General features: G+C 37.2%; 1 protein-coding gene across 1 annotated transcript in view; it reads right to left on the bottom strand.

Annotated features, from left to right (window-relative positions):
* The window catches only part of TAF1B (TATA-box binding protein associated factor, RNA polymerase I subunit B), a 45748-nt gene that overhangs the window by 21500 nt on the left and 5465 nt on the right, over positions 1–18783 (bottom strand). The window contains exons 7-8 of the mRNA XM_083858232.1: positions 16059–16215; positions 9770–9869 (exon numbers count right to left, since the gene is read on the bottom strand). Of these exons, the coding sequence (XP_083714358.1) occupies positions 9770–9869; positions 16059–16215 (257 nt within the window). The remainder of the gene's footprint in view (positions 1–9769; positions 9870–16058; positions 16216–18783) is intronic.

Raw genomic sequence — 18783 nt, 5'->3', positions numbered from 1 at the left:
ACATAATTTTTTTTCATCTCTGTTTTTTGTTAAATGTCAGGAGTTATTAGAAAATAACTCTAATGTAGCTGGGCTAAAACAACTGCATGTTCAAAAACTGCATCATAAAAGGATTACAGAAACCTGTATAATTAAGATCATACAGGTATTTAAACTAAGGCTGGTACATGAACATAGGAGTACTGATAACACCAGCTTTCAGAGAACACTACAAATCAATTTTTTTTTACTTCATACTGTTTTTTTCCACCTAGAATAAAGATATGTCAGCTGTTGGACAAGAAGGAAGTTTGAGAAATTTGAAGCAATATTTCTCCATTTGCATTCTCCTAACTATGAAGCTCCAAGATTATATGTCTCAGTAGATGCAAAAAGAGGAATATCTGACTTATACCAAACTGCTCACACAGGATTCAGAATTTTATCAAGGAAAAGAAAAAAGGAGAGGAAATTTGAAAAAAACAAAGACTGAACAGAATGATGAAAACTAAGGAATTTGTAGGTACAGTTTTGTTTACATTGGAATTTTTTTTTTCAGATTTATCATTCTTCTTTAAAAATTCCTTCTGCAAGTGTAAGTAATCTTTGCACGTATCAGTGATATGCATTTTACTTTTTCCTACATGGTTTATTCATCAAGAAAGGTCAACAGATCATTTTATTGAAAATCCATCTTCAGACTAGAAAATTATTTAACATGTTATTAGCATAGCATTGTTGTCATCTACCAAATTAGCAACACTAAAACAGTCACCCAACAGCATAAATCATTTCCACAATAACAATTTCAGCACAATGACCTCACGCAATATTCACAATACAAAAGTATACAGAGAATTTCACTCCTCCTTAGACAGTGGGACAAGAAACATAAAGCCTTAGAACAGTGATTCACTTCACCTGTCCCTCCTAGAAGAGTACTATAATTAGCAGACTAAATCCACACCCACAACTAAAGAAACACCAGCACTTAAGAAATACTGTCAAGTTTATAACTTCTATTCACATACTCAAACTCTGTAATGAGGCAAATTCTAATCCTTCTGCTTCTAAGTTGATGAAATTACAGTACCATAAATAGCATCTTTGATATAAAACATACACAAAGAACGAACTATCATTTGTTGATGAAGGTACTCAGCCACATTGCATCTAATTTAGGGTACAAATCAAGGAATTATACCAGAAAACCCAAGGGAGACATTGGCCTGAAGAGCAAGACAAGTACCTGTATCTTTAGCAATGCTAAAAACAGTCATTGTGAGATTTCCAAGGATCTTCAGTGGTCACTATTACAGTTCCATATCAATTTATGCCATGAACTATGAGCAGAACACTCCACTGACATTCCTAAATAAGACCATCCCCATAGACATTCTGCTTTTCCCTGAGCACTTCATGGTCCAAGGACAGAACTCATTCTTCCCTGTGGTGCAATGAGGGTCTCCAGTGATCTTTTATTATGTGAGGAGATATTAATTCTTTCAGTCTTGAAAAGAATGATTAAAAAGTCCTTAGGTTTTGTTATCAGTGTAAGGTGGGAAGAACGACCAGCATGAGTGAAAACAGCTCACAAACTTTGCAATTTTGCACAGACCTCCAGAAGAGCTGAGTGTAGGCAAGACAAAAGTATCAATACTCTAATAACTGTTCCTCTGCTAATCTCTATCCATCTGTCCTTGCTATCTACATTTAAGTGATCTAACGAAAATACTCTCAGTAAGTGAGAAAGTAGCTACTTTTCAAAGCTTCCCAGGGAAGATCCTATCTAAATTTATACACTTCAAACACAGTAAAATATCTGTGATATGCTTCTGATTGCAGGAAACAAAACAAACACAGCTCAAAGTATCTAAACCAAAAAGAAAACAAGTGTTTCCAATGTGAAAAAATCAAGCTATATACTCTGATACAGGAGTGATAGCTTCCTTGTGTTATTAGGTACTGTAAATTAGAAGAATTAGTTTTAGATAAACCCAAAATACTGATGCTACTTCTGGTCAGAAGATAGATAAATTATTCAACCAATCATAGCAGCATATTTTACACTAACACCCTCACACTTTGTAACAAACTGGTAAAGATTATTAGAAATTACTGGGGATTGAATGCCAAATTATTTTTAAAATTGAGCCATTGTGCTCGAAAGCTAAGGACTAACCAATTCCTACATTTGGCTGTATACAGTAGGTAACTGTCAAAGCACAGAGCAATTGTCTTTCCTTAATCCATGAGAAACCCTCAATTTTTATGTTTTCCTCCAGGCTACCTGACAGTTCCTTCTGCCCCCAACATTCACAGGGAAATCAAAATCAGGAGGCGTCTTAAACTACTTAAACTTTTCAGCTAAATTTACAAAGCAAAATGGCTTTTATTATGCTTGAACAAAGATTAACTGATTCACATACATTTTTGTGGCACCTCCCCATGTAATTCAAAGCAGTTTTACTGAGCTACTGAGTGGTTGGGATGGTTACAAGGCACAGGACTCAAGATTTCTATGGTACAAGTATTAACAACCTTTTTTTGATTGTAATATTGCCTGTAATTAAGAGAATGAGAAAAAGGGTCTAAATGTGAGGTTCCATATCTTTAACCCATCTGCAATAGTAAAACTCTGGAACATTTAATCATATTGTAACATAAATGATTAACATTACATGTAATTTATAATGTGGAAGACAAGTCCCACACTGGGTAGTACTGCACAAGGATACAAGTCCCAAGCTTAAAACTTGTTCTCAAGTAGACCTCTCCAGATACAGTCCTGGTAGGTCACTACACTCCCGGACAGATCCATCACATTCCTCTTTTTATTGTGGGATAATTGGATAAAGGGACAACCACCAAAAAAAAAATTAAAATCCTCCTTTCGAAGCATGGAGGGGCATTTGACTGCAGTGCTCAGAGACCATCTGCCAGATAAAAAAAAAAAAAAAAAAAAAAAAAAAAAAAAAAAAAAAGACAAGAAACTATAGATATCCTGCAATGAAACACAATGTAAAGGTGGCTAAGCCATAAGCAGCAGGGAAACTTAAAAACCCAAACAACCCAAAAATCTTGAATTTCGATGCCACAGATAAATAGGTAAGTCATAAAATAGGAAGAAAAGCAAGACTGTGCTATAACTGGAAAAAGAATTGGAATCCAATTGCATTAAAATCACATGTAAGGAAGAGAAAAATTATGTCTGCAAAAAAGTAAACCACTATCTGATAAAATGGAGTATTTTACAAAGGAGAGGCCCAGGTAATTTACACACAAGAAGCTTCAAGGAAATGACTGAGGAGTTCTCTGAAACACAAATGTTGTTTTTTAAATAATCTTAAGAAATTCTCAACATCAAAAGATTTTCCACTTTAATATGCAGTATTTAAAAAAATGTAAAAGGGGAGATTCAGGAACTGTAGAATGATTAGCTTGGCATGGATCCTGAACAAATTAATACTATGACAATGGGAAAAACAGAAGCTAAAAATATCCTGTCAGTCAAGCAACCTTTTTAAGGTCAGGAGACGGGAGGAGGGGAGAGAGTGGACTGAAGCTCCAGCTCCCACAGGAAGCTGATCTGAAAAAACTTTTTCCTTTTTCACAGGAAAGCTAAAGGGGAACCAAATCAAAACTACCATTAAGTCTCACTGGAAGAGAGTAACTTGTAACTGAATCAAAACTCAAGAGCTGCTCTGCAGGAAAGAGAAGCATGAAGAACAAAGGTGCAAAACAGAAGCATGCTTGATTTGATAGCAGAGGAGCAGCCTGGCAAATTCATCTCAGAAATCAGATCTCTCAAATTCTCAGCAGAAGTGAGATTGAAGCTGACACGGAAAGATGAGTGACAGAAGGATTAGTACTAGAGAAATATGGATACCACAGTGCTGCCAAGAATAAAACTGAGCAACATTAAAAAAAAAATGGAAGAGAAGAAGAAAAAGAAAATACAAACTATAGAATAGTGTAAAAGAAAAAACAAGAGTTAGGAAGTTTCCAGGCAGAATAGAGAAGAATGATCATCTCTCAATTTTTCAAGGAAACATTTCACTCCTAAATAAAAGAGGGAAGAAATTTACTAATCCAAGCTAGGGAGGGTGTGTGTGCGAATGCGCAAGTGGAAGGTATGCACTACTCCAACATAAATACAATAAAGCCAAACAATAGTACAGAATAAAACACCACACAATCAAGTGGCATATTCTCAAAAGAGCTGAAGATATCCAGTCTACTTTATAAGTATAGCATCTACTTCAACACCTATCACATGTTACCTTTAGGGAAAAGAAAGCCTTGGATGAATTACAGAGTAGCAAACATTTGTTTTCAAACTTCAATTTTCCATCAAAGCCAACATCAGTTCATAACGAAGCATTAATTAAAAGTCCTTATTTAACTGAACCCAACTGAGCTGCCCAGAGCTACTCCACTAATTCAACACAGAGGGAAAGAAACATAATTTTAATATAGAATGATAAGCCATTAAACCTGAAAGAAACAAGGGATCAGCAAGAAGGTAAGAACAAGAAGCTTTTCAGTTAGGTGGGATAAAAGGGAAAAAAATCATGACATGTGATTTTGAGTTTCATTATTCCTCTCTCTTGTCCACAACAGTGATTTATGACTAGCAGAGTATATTTTTGCTGCTTTATCAGGATGCATTCAAGAATTTTCCACAGGCAAAGGTAAAGGAAGAGTGCTAACATCATTCTCAGCTGGAAGTTTGGAAAGCGTTTCTGTATCATGGAAAATTCTGAGGAGTTGACTATAAGTCATTTAAATGAACGGAAGTAATTTAAGATTCAAGACATCTATGGATGGAAATAGGTGAATTAGACAGACCAGAATTCAAACTAAACAGTGCTTCTGTTAATCCAAGTTGGTTGGATGTGTAAAAAGAAACAACCAAAAAAAAGCTATACTAAGACAATCAAAAAGTAGTATACATGGTAATTTTATGATGTTGACAAGGTCAAATCTTTTTAAGTAATTACATTCCCTGTTACAGGCAGAAATGCTCTGGATTATAAAAACAAACAAAAACCACAAAAAAAGAGAGGATGGAATTGAATTACAAAACAAAAAAGGGAGTATTTTTAAGATACAGATTCCTAGGCAGCAAGGTGTATCAACAACACCATCAACACTAAAACATTCAGCAGCCTTGTAAAGCATGCAGATTTAGAACTGTGCAGCCACTTCTACCTAAGAGTAAAGGAATGGGGAAGGGGGACTGGAGAAAGGCTTATAGAGAAGCCATTCCATGACCACTCTCCAGGGCAGAAGTAGTTGTAGTAAGGATAACTCAGTAAATACCCATTCCTTTTGTCTTCAGGGACAAGTTGGTAAACAGGTCTGAAAAGAATTCAACTAACCCACCAAGCTCAACTTTCTCCAGGCCTCCCCATCCTTGGGGAAAAAAAAGATTCTTAAGTTGTTTCTTCCTAAAGTTTTCTTTTAAATTTGGGGAAGAGATTAAGAGAAGGGAACTTCTCTGAGGTCACACATTGTGCTCCTTGCCAAGTCCAGATATTTGTGCATCGAGAGACAACCATCTCCAAAGCTCTTTAGCACAACAGGATCTGAAAGATGCTTATGAGACTACACCTATCCTGTTGCACATGGCACATACTCCAAAGTGACGTGGTTGTTATCTTCAGTACTTTAGTAAATCATGTTGCCCAACATCCATGGGAGCGACCTGCTTACCTATATATACAAATGCATTTAAATTTTTGTGTGTGTGTGAAGAATGTGAGAATCAAAACCAAGTATTACTTTTGGACATTAAAAAAAAAAATCCACTTACAATGCATTGAAGGTAAAATACACAAAAAAATAGTGTGTTTTATAAAAAGTAATGAAAGCTAAAAGTAAATTCAAGGCAGCAAAACACAAGCAACTTTTAAACACAAGCAAAATAATACTTGAAAGATAATTGGGTATATAGTCCCAAGCGTAGAATGCATTGCAAGATGGACCTATGGCAAAGACAAGTTGTTAATAGTTCAAGACAAAAGAGATGCTTTAATCAGTTTTGTATAAGGATAAAGATAAATCCCTAAAAGCAAAATAGAGAATGTGTATTTTAAAGATGTATCCCCACTTCATGCAGAAATAAAAGAGGGAATTTGTGTGCAGCTGGAGGACAGATCATATCAATAAAATAATACAAGCTGAAAACAAATTTTCCAGTGAACTTTATATATACTACTACTAATTTACAAATACATTTTAACTCCTACAGTAATGGGTCTTACAAGAAACAGATATCCTAAATCCTGGATATCCTAAGTGCATTAAAAAGGGACAGTGACAAGGAGAAAAGATGACTGCATTTATCAAAGATGTATTGGCTACTTGGCACAAGCCTTAGGATGAGCAGAGATTTACTGTAGTTAAACAATTTGCCAATACAAGAAAAAAACCCTTGACCTCCTGCAGAGAACAAAACCAAAAACTTATCTATCTTATTCTTCCTTCATACATACAAAAAGATTTTTAATAAAATGGAATAAGAATACTTGCTTTAGAAAAAGGAAATTTTGCTTTTCCTCCCTTGTACTGGGAAGTTAGAACTTCTGAACAAAACAGGAGCATCTTGAGGCTGCTGCTGTTTGCCCTGTTAACTCTCTCATTGTACATTTAGGTAAAACCTCTTTTCCAAGGGCTAATTTCTAATATACATGGTTTAATAAAGGAAGGGATAAATACGATGACTAATTAAGTAAAAGCTTAGAAAATTGACTTGGAGCAACAGAAAGATAAATACATATGGAAGATAACTTATTTTTCTTAAATATCTTCTGTAACATACTTTTATCCTTCATAAAACACTTTTGAGCAGTACTTATCTCCAGCTAGGCCCTGACACCTGTCTACCAGTTATACATCATGATTAAAGTTGATACAGAGAGCTGGAGGCTCCTTTTTTATTTATGAGACAGTCATGCCAGAGCTCCCAGACCTCTGGACAGAAGTGTTCAGATGCAACCATACCTTTGTGGGAGGTATTTTAAATAAAGTTCAGTTTCAGCAGAACAAAGAATTATGCCCTTCTTGTTTGTTAGCTGTTCCACTACCAAAATATGAAGGGCCTATCTGCCACCTATACTGAACACAAGGCATACTTGAGGTTGGAAGGGACCTCTGGAGATTATCCATGGAGTTCAACACCTCTGCAGAAGCAGCATCAACTACAGCAAGCTGCTCAGGACTGGGTCCCATCAGGTTTTGTGTACCTCTGAAGACAGGGACTCCACAGTGGCCCAGGGCTGCCTGTTCCAGGCTTTCACCTTTGCACAGTGAAAAAGTTTTATATTTAAATGGAATTTCCTGATTTGCAGTTTGTGCCCTGTATTTCAGTTGTCTCCTGTCCTTCCACTGCATACCAGCAAGAAAAAAGCCCAACACCATCCTCACTCCTGACAGACATTTATACAAGTTACTGAAATCCCCCCCTGCCTTTCCTTCTCAGTGATAAAACCTCCATCTCTCTCAGCCTCTCCTGGGATGGCAGATACTGCAAACACCTCTAATTGCTAAATACTATGCAACACAGGGAAAAATCGTCAGTGATATTGACTCCATCCCTAAATTACACAACGAAGAAATTTATCACAGCTGGGAAGCCTGAAACCAGTCCCATTCCTTGCATATGGAAAACTACTACTAAATGACAAGTCATAAAACCCCCTTTGTGTGTGTATACACACACATGCCACTACACAGAAAGCAGACATGACTCACCTCGTAATAATGTTGCATTGACTTTTCTAACACCTGTAACAACTTCAACCTTGTACAAATTCAGCATATTTTGGGTATGTGGGAAATTGTTACTTAAAAAAGTCTTTAAGCCACTAAGAATATTTATATAAAAGATGAGCCTCATCAAGTTAGGCTTCATCTGCACTTAACTGATAAAGTGATATTTAGTATGATTTCAAATCCTTCAAGTTACAGTAACATAATTACTTCTGGATTCAAATTTGGGCTGCATAGGAGACAACTAAATGCATTAAAAATCTGTTCAAAATAAAAAAGGAAACATATGGAATAGTTCTGTCATTTAACAATATTTTGGAACATGCTTCCACCTTATATTCACCACACTTGAAGCACAACAAATAATGGCAGTAGAGTAACTTACACCTGGTTATAAAGCCATAATATCATAAAGGTTTTTAAGTTTTTACAGTTTTTAAATATTTACAAAATATTCTACACAGAGGACAAAGCAGAAAAGAATGTAAGCTATATTTTCAGAATGGAGTATTATACAATCTCATTTCCTGTTCCAGGACAATAACCTCATCTCTTGAATTTCTCAAAACTCAGATGCCAAAACTAGACAAAGCAAGACATCAGTAATCTCAGTGCTGCAGTGAGAAACATGAGATGTAGGAAAGAGCTAGTAAGGATTTTGCAATTATCAGCCTCATGATGTAGTAAAAAACATTAAGTAAAACTGAGAATGCCTTACTAAACTAACATTGAAGGTAGAGTAAGGAGCAGATATTTCTAAAAAGAGGAAGCCACAATAATACTGGAGTGGCTGGAGAACAAATGGTATAGTAAGCTTACAGAACTGTACCTATATGTCTCAGTGAAAACACAGTTAAGAGATTCCTTGATTAGTGCGCATATCTAGTTATGCTTTGAAAGTGAAGGGAGCAGCTGTATCCCAAAAGGAAATAGTAGGATCCTCCAAAGGAAACTGTCATCTCCTCTCTGTAAACCAGTTCTCCCACTTTGAGGTATGGTACAAGCTTTACAGCTGCAATTCATGAAACAAAAACTCATCCAGAAGACAGACATGAAGAAAGACGAACACTTAAAACCAAGTTTATACTCATATTTCAAGCTAACATCTTTTCTGTTAAGGAAATATCTAACACAAAGAAATCAAGAGGGTTTATATTAAATTTATTTCCTGATCTTTAGAAGTTGAGATCACAATTCTCATTTATCCGGACAGGAAAACAGTAATTTAAACCCAAAAATAATATAAATGCTTAAACTTCTGAAGGCACAACTCCTGAACAACTCATGACCTGCTGAACATAAGCTACGTATTGGAGAATGGTAATGTTACTTGCAACATCATCAGTGAGGGTTTGGCAGAATTGCTGCTTTCTGCTCTTAAAAGCTAAGATTTTATCTGCCCACTTCAAAAATCCGTAATAAATTTTTATCTGCAACAGAAATGTCATTGGACAATTGTTACCACAATACATAAGAATCTTAAATAAGGGAAATTTAAATTTCACTCAAGATTATCCATTACTATTCAGTTCCTAGAAGAGCTGTATCCCCTTATGCAGATTTTAGGTTTGATATATTTCGATCAGTACAGCAAGGAACTGAACAAGAGATAGCATCTAAACCGTATTTTATTAAAAGTATATGGAATTACAAAAAAATTCAAGAGCTATTTTAAATAAGCAGCAGAAGGGATAATATATTGCCCTTAGATTTGAAGCTAATTCTTATTTCTGGGTGTTTTGAGAACAGTTCTGAATACCCTTTTCTCCACAAGTACTTATTGATTTCATTCTAACTTAGGTAATCAGTTTAATAAGACTGGTTAAAGACTAAAGCACTGCAAGTCACAGAGTGCAATAGTTTCTGCCAGCTCCAGTACTGTGAAATATGAATCCCATTACATAACAAGAGATTTAATCAATTTATTAGTACAGTGCCCAAAATAATTAAAATACCACAAAATAACTAGGCTTTGGTTGGGTTTTTTTAATTTTTCCTTTAAGAAAAAAATTACCTCTACACAAAAGATCTTAAGATCAAGTCCACATAACTTCATCTTCTCCGGAAAATGCTGAAAAACATTCAAATATGGAATATGCCCTTCAACAACATACCTGCATTAAAAAAAAAAGAAGACCAAATCAAAATAATATATAGGATGACAAATTCATATGTTTATTATAAAATTAATATACAAATCAACTTCTGATTCGAAATAACATCAGTATTATGCTACCTAAACAATTCAACTTGAAATTACACATCCAAAATGCTCCACAGAACAAAAATCAGTTCAATCATTTAACAGGCTTCTAAGTTCAAACTCAGATGTAACTGATAAATGATAACATTATGGCAGTAAGCATACAATCAACAAGCTTACATGGAGCTTGTTCTGCACATTCTTCAACTACTGCATTTCTTGAACTGCTTTAAGACTCCTTTGAATGGTATTGATTTTTTTTTTTTCTAAAATTCTAAAGCTTTAAGTAAATTTTACTTTTAAAACACAGACTTTCTGCTGGAGGAGTTTGAATCAAGTAACATAATAGGGAAGAAAAATCACAGAATGATAAGTGGATATATAGAACTGAAGCCACATTAATCACATTTCTATGATGATACTTTTCAAAAAAGTATTACTGAGGTATGAATAGAAACTGGTTTGTATACTAATAAATAAAAATAGTTTAATTTTTATTTGCACACAAATAATACATCTTTGTTGTTAAAAACTGGTTTTGATAAGTGGTTGACAGTATTGATATTTTTCCTGAATACACACACACACACACATATATATTTAAAAAAAAAAAAAAGATGAGACTTAACAACAGATACCAATAAAAAGCCACCACTACACCAAACCTCTGCTCTTATCCAGAATCTTAACAGACACCCACAACAGGCCAAGCAAGCATTGAACAAGCACAGGTCCCCACAAGGCAACACACTCATTCCACACTAAGGCACACTGCCATAGGTCTAAGCTAGAAATGCCTTCCCGTCTCCTCTTCTCCAAACCCATTTTGTTAAAAGAGTACATTAAACCTGAATAAGGTAACATTACAAACAGAGAAGACTGTTCATTAACTAATATCAGGACTGAAAACAATTTTCTCCCCTGCTGATGACTGTTATCTGCACAGGACCTCTCTGATCTTTCTACATAGATTAGTAACTTCTTGGTATACAAACATCTCATGTCCCTTTTGAGCCTACAGCAATTCACAAGCTCACCTGCTATCTCCCAGTTCTGTGCCCCCATCACTATTTGTTCCATGTTACGTAGTATGTATCTATTCAAGTTGACTAAAATTATGTTTAAAAGCTAGTTACTGCAAAGTTCACAGTTATACTTTTTTTAAGCAGTCTTACCCGAATTTTCAGTTTACTTGAAAAAAATGAGTAAAACCCAGGATTAAAATAAAAAGTGCATTTCATGATCAAAACTGTTTCAGTTAGAATAATTTATAATGATTCCTGAAAAATAACAGCAATATGAAAAATCATACTGCCCAACAGCCTTTGTTCAAAAGCTCTGCTTATTAGTCTCTTAAGTGAAGAAGTAACAGGTGGTGTACAGTCCTTTTCAATCAAATTGTGTAATGATCATTTTCCTAATGAAATTTCAATAGCTTTCCTCAACCAGCAGAAACAGCATTTCCCCATCCTGAGGGGAGATGTGCACTGGGCTCCCATGAGGTTTTTCTCCAAACCCAGCCCCCACTGCTGGTCCTCCCCACCGTGCCTGACCTGCTGAGCAGTTGGCACATCAGCCCCTTAGCTCATTTTAGTCATCCACTAAACTGAGGAACATCAGCTTAAAGTATGGTTTCACAAAGTTGATGGAGCCAAACTAAAAGCTCAACACAACTAGCAAGACCTCCCCTCCTTGTGATCCAGCCATAAGCTCCTGTTGCTCGTCTCTCCCCCAAATATAAGTCACAACAGCAGCAGAAAATCACCTGTTACCTATTACCAGCAAGGTTTCTTTCATCATGTAACAAACTGTGAAGAGGCTCACAGAGGGCTCTACATGTGAAACAGCTGCCAGAGGGAAGGGGGTGCATCACACTGGCAGGAGAAGAGAAAAAAGGAAAGCAGGGCCTTCCCCTTTCAGCAACAGTGATGCATTACTGGCTCAGCTGATGATAAGCTTTGGCTGACACACGTTAAGGCACAATCACACCACTAGCTGTCAGATATGAAGGCCTGGCAGCAAGACACCGAGAGCAGCAAATGCCTGAGCCAGCACAGCAGCAGCTGGAAGAGGACAGACAATCAGGGCATTGTTTTGGGTGTGGTATAGTGGTGATGTAGCCAAATCACCCTCACAGCTTGCTGCCTCTGAAATGGGAAATCCCACCCTGCTTCAGTCCCCGGCCCCACACTCCTCCCTGCTGACAAAAGCACTTGTGTGACTTCTCAGAGGATCAGATTGGGAACTAGGTCTCTTCAGAGTTTCACTCCAACAGACTCAAATGACTGCAGGAACTTTATTGTCAGCACAAGGCAGAAAGACACAGCAGTGAAGCACATTAACCTACACTAAAATGTCCAGTGAAACTTTCTTTTACAAAATTTATCTTCTATAGATCTACTTTCAACTAATAAATCATAAACCAGATGAATGCTAGTACTCATGGTAAGAGAAAGAACAGGAATGTTTATGCATGACCACAGCAACATAAACTTTGAGCAGCTCAAACTGATGCTGGAACCACATCCTTACACTGCAAGAGACAAGCAGTGTCCACCAAAACACCATTTAAAAAAAAAAAAAAATTTCACTAATTTGGCTGTACCAAGTCAAAGCACTGAAACTGTTTAAAAAATAGTATCTTTTCTAGCTTAAAATTATTGTCTCCAGAAAAAAAAAGAATGCTCCTTTCTCTCAGGTTAGAAGTTGTTTTACACTCTTAAAATACAGCAGAAATACCCTGTTATGAATAGAATGTGCTGATGATTCAAGTTTTAACACTTAATTCAGAAGTCCAGATTTGGAATAGCACTTCAGAACAGTTTCTTTTGTCTGCTGTTCCTCCAAACCTTTCATTTAACAGACAGATGGTCAAAACACCTGCAGGACTATGTTCTATCAGGGAGGTGCTTGAAAACTTGACTGTCAGATACAGTACACAGTCCATGGTCTTTTAATTATAGCAGCAATATACATTAATAAGGCCCAAGTATGAAAAAAATCCTAGGTCCTCAGCATGCTACAAGGAAGTGATGCATCTGTTCAAGCCACAGTAATGCCACAAACTGATTATAAGTTTAGTCTTGCCAGCACAACTAGGTATAACCTCATTTGAAAGGCATTATTTCTCAGAACCCAAAAGTCTAGCATCTTAAAAACTTTTTCCAAAACTCAACTATTTTATTATTTAAATGAATAATATACATCATATGGAATATTGTAAGACTATTCACAAAGGATTTAATGTGTAACATAGACTTGAGCAGAACATTTTTGAAAGTGTTATTTTTAAACCAAAATGTTCCTGTCAGAGGAGGTAATTGTAGTGTTTTTCTACTAAGTGTGTCAAGTAGCAAGGAGGAGTATATTTTTGGTGTTGTAAATCCTTTAAAAGCTGGCAGATTGCCCGACCATAGTGCCTAAGCATGTATCACAAGGGAGGAGTGGTAGTCAGCTGACTTCAGGGTACAGAGAAAACCAAACTGAGGAAAAAACAAGACACAACTTTAAACAGAACTCTAATTCAGCTGGTTTAAATAAAATAATTTGCCTACAAAGACTTAAAAGGTAATGCTGAATACTTAAGGCTGTCTCTGCATAGTTTTCATCATCAGTCTGTCGTTATTTTGTATCTTAATGCATGCAAAAATGTGAACATTGTCTGATTTTTAAAACTTAAATATTCAGAAGTCAGAAAACAAGTATTTTATGGCAGTTCATGCAATTTAAAATTCTTTCTACTCCTTCATCAAACTTGTTGAAAGGCAAAGACCTTAAGGGTAGGGAGGGAAGCATGATAACGTAATTACAGTCTTATATAACTATCGTATCATGGTAAAACTTTGCAATACAAATAACATTCTTTTAAACTTCACTTTCTGTACTTAATCCAGTTTGTATGTTCAGTGCATTTAAAGTTACTGAATCATTATGATTTACAGTCTTACACACATAAATTGTATCTAAATTATATCTTCTCATTCAAATAATCTTACTTCAATGTCCAATTATTAGTTTCAGATTATGCCTTTCTCTGCTATATTTGCTGCTTGATTTTTTAAATCTTTTTCCAACCTTTTCACTTCTTTCATATTTTGTCTAAATCCTTTCAAGTGCACTCATCTCTTAAGAATATTAGTCCAAAGGATAATCTCCAGGTTCTGAATAATTTTCCAGGATCTTTTTTGCAGTCTCCAATTTTTAAAGTGCCAAATACAAAAATTTACCATTCACATGCAAACAAAACAATCTATCTTCCCTCTTGACAGCTGACTTCAACAGTTGTTGTTTGGTTGGGTTTTCTTTCAACCACACCATTGTACTTAGACAGAAACATGTGAAGATGTCTTTGCCTAGTATGAGCCAAAAATGCTTCCAGAGACAGTTTCCAAGATACAATAACCAAAGAATATATATTTAATTAATAATTTTTTCTCTCCAAACAGGATGGGGTAACTAATAATTCCCCAGTGTAAACCAGCTGCTCTGTCCCAGAAATTGTAATTTACTACCTGGATTTTTGCCATATACAAACATTATTTGTTTGCTGATCATTCACAAGAATACAGAATATGTTATGGTAGTTCTGACTCGTACAGAATTTCCTAAGGAAGAATGTAGCCAGTAAAAATCTTGTTATTGAGAAGTACTTTTGAGTTCTACTATTCCTTAATCTACTCAATAAATACTTCTGTATTGCAGGATACTAGTATGAATTCTGAATATTATGGCATTTTACTGAAAATTTCACAAGCATCTTTTATGCAATAGCATGTCCAGTTATGCAAATACACAATGGTTTGTGCAATTCTGATCAATGAAGGCAACAGGCAGCCCCAAAATAAAATCAAAGGCTTAAACTGATTATTTAGTAGTAGCTACTGTACTGCAAGACATAAAAATCTCCCCATTTTAAAAGTACTTGCAAAAAAGTGTCCTTGCATACTCATCCCTCTTGGAAAGCTTATACAAAGCTAGAAAAGTGCAGGTGGAACATGGCACACCAGGTAAAAGAGGCCACGATGGAATATCAGGCTCTGGGGGAAAAACCCCCTTGCATTCATCACACTTTCAGCAGCTACACCAGTTGGAAGCACCACAGGTGGGGGACAGTGTACCCATTGCCTTGCCTTTTAACTCACAGGTTATATATTTGAAAAATAAGAATGAAAGCACTGATTTTTAATCAGCTTTTCCCTTATTTTGTCTGAGTTTTCAATCTGATTTACCAATGTATTTACTTGAGTGTTGCTATTCCTTAAATTTTAGCCAAGTAATGTTTTCTCACCATCTGTTTAGAAATAACCAGTATTTCAACAGTTGTTAAAAAAGGGTATCAGAATACAAAAGGTCTTCCAAGGAAAATCTAGGAATTCCTGAACTTATTTGGGCCCGATTTAAAATACTTATTTCCAACAAGAAGAGTTGATGAGTTATTTTTCACTCCTGAAGTAAATTAGTAAAGTGTTCATTGTCTTTTTGTAGGGGAGAGAAGGGAACTGCATTGTCAGCAGTAGCCTGACAGTCTCCATTTAGCATCAAACCCTATTATTAGAACAATTTATTTTTACCATATTAAAAGGTATTATTCTGAACTTTAATAATTAAAGATACAAAGATATGAAGACAAAATTATCTTTCTATATTAATTTCAATTAATAACTCCACTGCATTAAGTTACTTTGCTGCATTTCAGATCACTGTATACTGCTGGTATTGTTTGCATGGTGACACTGATGTAAGTCCTGGAGAATGTTTACTCATTTAATTCTGACATGCTGACAGCAGCAAATATCATGGAAGTGTGGCCATACACACCTCCAGCAAGTCTTAGGAATTTTTGAAGGAGAAGGATAAAAACTTCTCAAACTTCCAAACTTTCTTCCTTATAAGTCTTTGAAATTCATTGCAATCAACAGAGAACGTCCTCTAACAGCAGCTGCACAAATGGTTATGACAAAGGAAAGACAAGACAACTAAATACAAAGAACTTCTCACTATTACTGAGTAATTTCATAAGAGGGCAATAGTAGAGATCCATTTTTTAAAAAATTATTAATATTTATAAAAGCAACAATTCTTCACTAGAGAATGTTCATACCTTAAGAGCTCAGACAATGTAATTGGTTCCCTCACCCAGAGTAATGCCATGTAACAAAATGAAAGGGTCATTGGCATCGTCATCCTCAGTTTCTCCTTTTGGTTCTTCATTAAATACAAGCTGCCATCTACTGATCCAGAGTACACAGAGGTGCTTTCTTGGGTTTATGTTAAAAACAGAAAAGAAAAAAAGCAATTGATGTGATAGAAACATGAACCATGGCATACAAAAAACAAGATAAAGGAACATACAAGACTTGTTCAGCGACTAGTAACATTTTGAAATAATTACTTTGAGTTTTTTGCTTGTTTGTGTACTTTTCTATGAAACAATTTAACCCTAATTTATTCATCCACCACAATATGAGATGAGAACCTCTTTCATAAAGTGCTATTCCACTTGACTAGGACATTAACTCCTATATAACATGTAACTAATAGTACTTATGAGCTGGAAATACTGTTTTCCATTTGAGAGATAAAGGAATTGTGAGGAAACAAGGGAAAATTTGATGTACTTAAATCAATGACTGAGTTTGGGATTAAAACACAGTTTTAAACTTCAACACAGGCAGGACTTTAATGAAGGAGTCATTTACATTGCAGAAATTTTACTGATGTTAGAAGTCTGCCCTGAATCCATCTGTCTTATAATCTCTAACTGTGGAAACACAGGTATTCTTTAAAAAAAAGTATATAAATTCAATGTCAAAGAAACAAGAAGAATGTAGGAAATGGTGAAGAGGGTGGGAAAAAAACCCCAATAAATTACCATCCAAACCTCTCTACTTCCTTACTGAGGTAAATCACTAGAAACTAAGAGAAACAGAGAAAATTTAGTTTGGTAGAGTGATTTATGAGTTTAGAACCTTTTCAGCAGTGAAGCCTGCAAGTTCAGGGAAAGAGGACCAAAAAAAAATAATTAAAAAAACCCTGTAGGCCTCTCTTCCCTACATCATGACCCAGCCAGGATGAAGGAAAATGCATTTAAAGCACACCAGCACACAATGTCAGCATTGACTCTGCAGAGATTTTCTTCACTTCCCCACAAACTGTCCACCTGTTCAGACAGGAATGGCGAGAGCTGGACCCAGAGCTCCCCAGCTGGGAGCCGCAGGGCCAGGGCGAAGAGCCCGCTGGAAACAATTTGGACCTTCCGAGAGCCTGGCAGCTCCTGGGCTCGGGGACAGCCACACCTGCGGGGCGGCAGGGTCGGGCAGAGGGGCAGGGTCGGGCAGAGGGGCAGGGCCGGGCAGTGGGGCAGGGTCAGTCAGAGGGGCAGGGGCGGGCAGAGGGGCAGGGGCGGGTAGAGGGGCAGGGCCGGGCAGCGGGGCAGGGCCGGGCAGCGGGGCAGGGCCGGGCAGCGGGGCAGGTCCCGCGGGCAGCGCCCGCAGAGCGGGGACACCGCACACGGCGCCTCCTGGGCCGGGCTGTGATGCCACCTACCGGCCCCGGAGCCCGGCTGCGGCCACGGCACGGCACGGCACGGGCACGGCACGGCACGGCACGGCACGGGCACGGCACGGGCACGGCACGGCACGGCACGGCACGGCACGGGCACGGCACGGGCACGGCACGGCACGGCACGGCACGGCACGGCACGGCACGGGCACGGCACGGGCACGGCACGGCACGGCACGGCACGGCACGGGCACGGCACGGGCACGGCACGGCACGGCACGGCACGGCACGGCACGGCACGGCACGGCACGGCACGGCCCCTGAGAGCCGGCCCGAAGCCCCGGTGCAGAGCGGAGATCCCAGCACGCACAGGTTCATCAGGGAACAAAAGGCAGGAACACTGAACATCGGTTTAATCCCTGGAGTCAAGTGCTTCACCTTTCACATGGATACCTGTGCTTAAAAGCAGCTTCATGACTGAAGCTTCATTGTTAATTTCACATTTAGCTCAATTTAAAATAATCCTCATTATATTTGTGGCCATAATGATGGCACACAATTTCCTTTTATTTCTTCCAGCTTATGCAAGGCATGACAACACACAGTTACACGCAGCTAATAATTTAAGAGTTTTATAGGCTTCTCTAGCAATATCTTGGTGCTGTACTCAGTGGAATTTGCTATTAACCCTACACAAAAATAACAAAGAAAAACCCCAATTGCTACCTGGACGAGCCTCTTAGGGAAAGAAGGGTGTTGAGGTTTCTACTCTGTAGCAATAACAGCTCAGCAAAAACAACACTGAAGAGAATATTCATGAATCTTCACAAGAGTTTACAATAGACTAGAATACACTTACTTATGTTAAATTTCAACAGGCAAAACTATACCTATGGTTGTCTGATTTCACTAAAATTTACTTCAAGTATCACTGAACTCTTAACTAATTTCTAGTGATTTTAGTGAAATTGATGACTACTGGAAGCTCTGAAACAACGAACCAAGACAATAAATTATGGCCTATTTAAGATTATCTCGCTGTTCCAAAACTTCAAGCAACAAGGCCTATGAAAGCACAAGCACCATGAAAAAAAGGAGTTCCTCTAGACTTCAAAAAGGCGAAGAAAATTCAAGGAAACACTTTCACTAGAAATTCTTCACTCAATTCTTTCCTTTTTGTATTATATTTGTATAACATCCAAGATCCTACATGCACAAACATACAGTGACTCTTTACCTCAAAATGTTGTCATTTTAATATGTAAGGATGAAAGGTTCTAGCATAATATTCAAAAAAATTTGCATCACCATTTTTATACCTTTCC

Source organism: Zosterops lateralis, assembly GCF_965231275.1.
Source record: "Zosterops lateralis genome assembly, chromosome: 3".
Lineage (NCBI taxonomy): Eukaryota > Metazoa > Chordata > Aves > Passeriformes > Zosteropidae > Zosterops > Zosterops lateralis.
This window is presented reverse-complemented; position numbering and strand designations above follow the sequence as displayed.